Genomic DNA, 5079 nt, shown 5'->3' with positions numbered 1-5079 from the left:
GCGCTGCCGGTCCCTGCGCCGCTGGCGGGCTCCGGAGAGGCAGGCGCCCTCGTAGATGATCTCCACGCTGGGACTCCGCCCCTCCCTGGGGAAACAAGGCGGAGCTACAGTGATGATGTCAGCAGTTCTTACCTGACAAAGAGAAACAGGAAGTGTCTGCTTTCACCTGTCTCCCCCCGGATCGCTGTGAACGTCCCTCCTCCTCCTCCTCCTCCTCCTGCTGCTCCTGCTCCTGCTCCTCCTCCTCCTCCTCCTCCTCCTCTCCTCGCGGGGGCCGCTGCTCGGCCTCCAGGTGGGGTCCTTGTCGTTGTCCAGGTGGCGGCTCTTGTACTTCCTCTTCCCACCGGGTTTCTCCACATGGCGGCCGCCGCTGCGGTCGTCAGTGGAGACCGAAGTGGCGGCGGCCTCCGCGACCACGGCTGAGGGGAGGATGAGGAAGAAGCTGATGAGAAAGAGGAGGAGGTGAGGGGGGAGACACGGGAACAGCGGTAATCCCAGCTGGAGTCGGACGGGCTGGGCGGCGGCGGCGAGCCGGCCCCCTCCCTTGAGTGAAGCGGCGAGGAGGAGCGGGAGCGCCGGCGCATCAAGGCGGGGTAGATGGAGCGGTTGGGATTGGACAGCGTGCCCCTCTTCCTCTCCCGACCTGTCCTGCTCCTCTTCGTCCTCCTCTCCTCCCTCGCCCCCCCCGGGGGGCGGCCTTCCGTCTCCACGCCGCTGCTCGCTCTCCCCCAGCGGCGAGCAGACAAAACTCCTGCTTCGGTCCGAGCTGTCGGACCAGGAGCGTCCGCGAGGGCGACGCCCACCGGCCTCGCCGTCAAGCCCGTTTCCATGGGAGCGTGATGTGGAGGGGGGGATGGGGGGCGTGTAGGAGAGGCGGGGAAGGAGGGCGTGAGCGAGGGGGGGGAGGGCGCCCTCCCCGCCCCCCCCGTCCTCCGAGGAGGACAGCTGCACCAGCTCCGGCGTCCGCTCCGCCAGCGGCTTCTTGTAGCCAACGATCAAACACTCCTCCTCCCCCTCATTGGCAGCTTCCTGAGAGGCGGGGCTGAAGTAGGAGGGGCCTGGAGTCTCGTCATCCCAGGCCGGCGGGCTGAGACAGCCTCCAATGTGGATGATGTCATCATGAGCGGCCGCCGTCCTCTGGTGCGATTCTCCTCCCTCCTCCCCCTCCCCCCTCCTCTGAAATGGCGATGACGGAGCTGCCGTCGGAGGCGCTGTCCGGGCCGTCCGGCGCCGGCGCCGGCGGCTCGTACACCGCCTGCAGGTCGTAGTCTTCCAGGCTCAGCGGCGAGCGTGCGAAGCTGAGCAGTTCATGCAGGAAGTGTTCGGTACGGGCCAATAGGAAAGGTCGCAGCTCCTCCTCTATTGTGGGCGTGTCCTCCAGGCCGTGGCGTGCAAGCCGAGCCATTATGATGCGCTGGACGACGCCCACTAGCGACTCGTGTACGCCGTAAAGCACTGTAAGCTCCCGCTGCAGCCAGGGGCGGAGCCTGCTGAGGTGGGCGGGGTTCTGGTGGAAGCTCTCGGCCGTGAGGTCATACTGCCGTCGCCCCGGGCCGGTGACCCCGGCAACGCCTCGCACCTGCACGCCACACCGGTAGAGGGCGCGGCGCAAGGCCACCATCTCCCGCTCCCTCAGCCGCCGGATGGCTCCGCCTTCACGCTGCAGCTGCCGCCGCGCCGCCAATCGACTCATCAGCCGCCGCGACTCCCGGTCGTCGCCGCCCAGCGGCGCCGCCGCCTCCCCGAGTCCCTCAAATATGACCCCGTACTCCGTCGCTGGAGCCCCTCCCCTCGGCCCCTGCTCCTCCAGGTCTCCTCCATCGCTGTCCTCCTCAGCAACGGGGGGGTGGGGAGGAGGAGGAGTATGAAGGTACCACGCCCACACGCCGCTCCTCCGCCTCCTCGTGGTCGTCTCCCCGGCGCCGGCCCCTCGGTGCCTCCTCAGCATCAGTCTCATCTGGTGGTTGCTCCGCGCCGCCGAGGCCATGGCGGCCACCATGGCGACGGTGGCGGCGACGCCGCTGCTGGCGGCCGGCGGCCGCAGCGTGTACTCCTTGAAGTCGTCCTCGCCGCGGACCGAGTGCAGGATGGCGCCGAACGGCTGCTTGCACAGCGGGCACTCCGCCTTGCTGCGCGACCACTCCCGGATGCACGGGAAGCAGAAGCGGTGCAGGCAGCGCTCCAGGTACGCCGGCTCGTTGAAGCGGTCCAGGCAGATCGGGCACTTGGAGTCGGGCGACGCCTCCTCCGCCGCCATCAGCGCCCGCGCCGAGGCGGAGGACGAAGGAGGAGACGAGGAGGTGCCGACGGGAGCAGCGGCCGTCTTCTTCTTCTTCCTCCTGCTGCGCTCCTCGCCCTCCTCCGGCTGGCCGCCATCACCGGCCTCGTTGCCACGCCGACGAGCACGCAGCTTCATCCGTATGGGCGTCATCACCTGGAACGGATGGATGGGAGTTTAGACTACAGTCTGACCTCTGACCTCACACACCTGTACCTGGACCCGCGCTGCTAGCACTGAGCTAACGAACAGCCGGCAGCATTTCAGTAACGATGATGCTATGCTGTTAGCATGTGCTCGCGCTGCTAGCACGTAGCCCCGATCGTTTCTCCCCCTCTCGGTTCGAACAGGTCCAATCATTCATCCAATCACTTTGATCGACCACTAGACTGTGTGTCTGGAGGACAGCGCAACTCGACGACGGAAACAGACACACAAGCATTTGAGACATTCTTACGACGCTAACACTGTTAGCTCGTTAGCTTTCCGTGCCTGAGCGGAAGACTCCCGGAGTCGCTGCTCCTCCGGGCCGCCAGGCTCCGCTGCTCCGATTCGTTTACACAGAAATGTCCCTGAAAAACGGAGACATTTACCACGAGCGACCCGGTCCGACCCGGTCCGGTCCGGTCCGGTCCGGTCCGGTCCGGTCCGCAGCAACACAGCAGGGACGGGAGAGAGAAAGATGATGCGTTCTTCTTCCACGGAGCCGAGCGGCGCTCTGCTGCCCCCACTGGTCCGACATGAGAACGACACCTGCAGCAGCAGAAGAAGAAGAAGAAGAAGAAGAAGAAGAAGAAGAATGTCATTATTATTATTGAGTGTCAGGTTCAAACTGTGATCATTGAACGGGCTGAGGAAGAGGAAGAGGAAGAGGAGGAGGATGTGGACCTTCAGCAGGCGGAACCTGGACAGGATCTCCTCTGTGGTACGTCAGAGCTCACTGCTAGCGGTGCAGCTAGCTAGCCACCAGCTAGCCCGTTTAGCTCAAAGGTTCACGAAGCCCTGATGAAACGTTCTTCTGCTGCGTGACGTCGTGAACGGCGGACTGGCCAGCTAGCCACATGCTAGTGCTAATGGAAACGAGTTCATGCCTCTCGCGTATCGTTAACATGCTGGGGGGGGGGGGGGGTCTGTATCGTTAACATGCTGGTGTGTTATTTCATGTGATTGAACACTTTGGTTAATAAAATCCCGCAAACATTTTAACTGAATTTGATTACAGACTGATTTGCTATCGTTTACCTGATTTGCTATCGTTTACCTGATTTGCTATCGTTTACCTGATTTGCTATCGTTTACCTGATTTGCTATCGTTTACCTGCCAGCTCTCATTTACACAAACAAGCAAAATGTGAACCCTTCATGAAGAACTTCACTCAGTTGGAGAAAATGATTTTATACAAAGATGATATTTAAGCACCGTAAGAGAAGAGCAATGGAATAAAGACGACGTATTTCACAGGCTAATGTTGGCTTTGCAGCTTTTATTGGTTGATTTTGTTGTAATCTGGACCTGAGGGGAGGGTTTTTATATAAGCCCTTTCGGCTCCACTATTATTTGCCTTTGTAATGTTTTTATTTTGTTTATTATTGTGCATATGAATAAATGAATAAATGAAAATGAACAGCATGTAAATTCTTCCATCTTGTTTACCTGCAACGATTTTAGATCTGCAGCAGAGGTCGCTGTTGAGTGACCAACACAGTGCCGACAGTTTGTGTAATGGGGGTCTGTATCGCTAATATATTGCTGACCGTCAGCATCCTGTTATACCTGCTCACCCATTGGCTGTCTCCCCTCAGGTGTTGCTGACCGTCAGCATCCTGTCCTGGTCTTATGTCATCTATGCCAGCAGGATCACATCCCATTGGCTGCTGGAGAAGAGGACCGCCCACCTCCAAGAGGACTGACATCCCATTGGAGCAGTGAGTTTTATTATTGATGATCAGCTGATTGTTTATTCACTCAACCTCTTTGATCAGTGCAGAAACGACAGCAGCGTCAGCTGAGAATGTGGTGGTTGGCATGGCAACAATGCATGGGTCAGCTTGACGATGTCATCCCCATACAGCCGAGCAGTTAGCATCAATATATTGATCATTTCCTCCTCTCCCCGTCCCGTCTGAACCGGTTCAGGTTTGGTGTCTCTGGACCCCCACCAGAGTGAGAAGATGGATGTTCTCACCTGGACAGAGAGGATTATGGGTAGAAGACCGGGACTTGAATCAGGGACATCGGAGGTCTGGGTTGCAGCTGATTGGTGGACTCTGCTTAAACTTGATGTCGTTTTATTTCCATCTCACATTAAAGAGCCTTTATTTTGACATCAGGGTCCTCCTCTGTGATTGGCCGATGCGTCCGTGTGTGTGTGTGTGTGTGTGTGTGATGTATTCGGTAACTAAGGCTGGTAATTAACGCTCGTCCTCAGATGTGTTAATGTCCTGAACAATGAGCGGAGGAGGGCGAGCGATGGAGAGAGAGAGAGAGAGAGAGAGGCGTGCACCCATTCTATTAAGAGAGCCCTTCAAAGGCACAGGTGTGTGTGTGTGTGTGTGTGGTAATTAACAGCAGCTCAGATTTACACATAATCATCAACACAAATATTTATTCCAGAATCTGATCACGTTTTCTCTAAAAAGTGGGACGTCCTGATCGGACAGTATGGAAGCCTGGAGCGGCAGGGGAGGAAAAGATCAAAAGGCTGTTTCTGATTTCAGAGCTCATGTTCTAAGAAGAGCTGTTAACCCCCCCCCGCCCCCCCCCCCCACAGCCAGGCGAACAGTCCCAGCAGCGCCTCTCT

General features: G+C 58.5%; 2 protein-coding genes and 1 long non-coding RNA gene across 3 annotated transcripts in view; 1 reads left to right on the top strand and 2 right to left on the bottom strand.

Moving 5' to 3' along the window:
* Positions 1-162: 162 nt before the first annotated feature.
* LOC137911658 (E3 ubiquitin-protein ligase Topors-like) lies at positions 163-3020 on the bottom strand. Its single transcript, XM_068756039.1, is given in 6 exon segments — positions 163-392; positions 395-687; positions 689-1174; positions 1176-2434; positions 2771-2850; positions 2981-3020. Coding segments are annotated over 6 exon segments (2388 nt in total).
* LOC137911616 (uncharacterized) lies at positions 3019-4603 on the top strand. Its single transcript, XR_011106122.1, has 3 exons — positions 3019-3203; positions 4082-4204; positions 4416-4603. It is a non-coding gene; the product is annotated as an uncharacterized lncRNA (long non-coding RNA).
* Positions 4604-5047: 444 nt separating this feature from the next.
* The window catches only part of LOC137911657 (atrial natriuretic peptide receptor 1-like), a 9768-nt gene continuing 9736 nt past the window's right edge, over positions 5048-5079 (bottom strand). Inside the window, 1 exon segment of the mRNA XM_068756037.1 lies at positions 5048-5079. This exon segment is cut by the window's right edge and continues 443 nt beyond it. The gene's annotated coding sequence lies outside the window, so the exon portion shown is untranslated.

Source organism: Brachionichthys hirsutus, chromosome 23, assembly GCF_040956055.1.
Source record: "Brachionichthys hirsutus isolate HB-005 chromosome 23, CSIRO-AGI_Bhir_v1, whole genome shotgun sequence".
NCBI lineage: Eukaryota > Metazoa > Chordata > Actinopteri > Lophiiformes > Brachionichthyidae > Brachionichthys > Brachionichthys hirsutus.
Note: the sequence above shows the minus strand (reverse complement) of the source record. Positions and strands in the feature narration are given on the sequence as shown.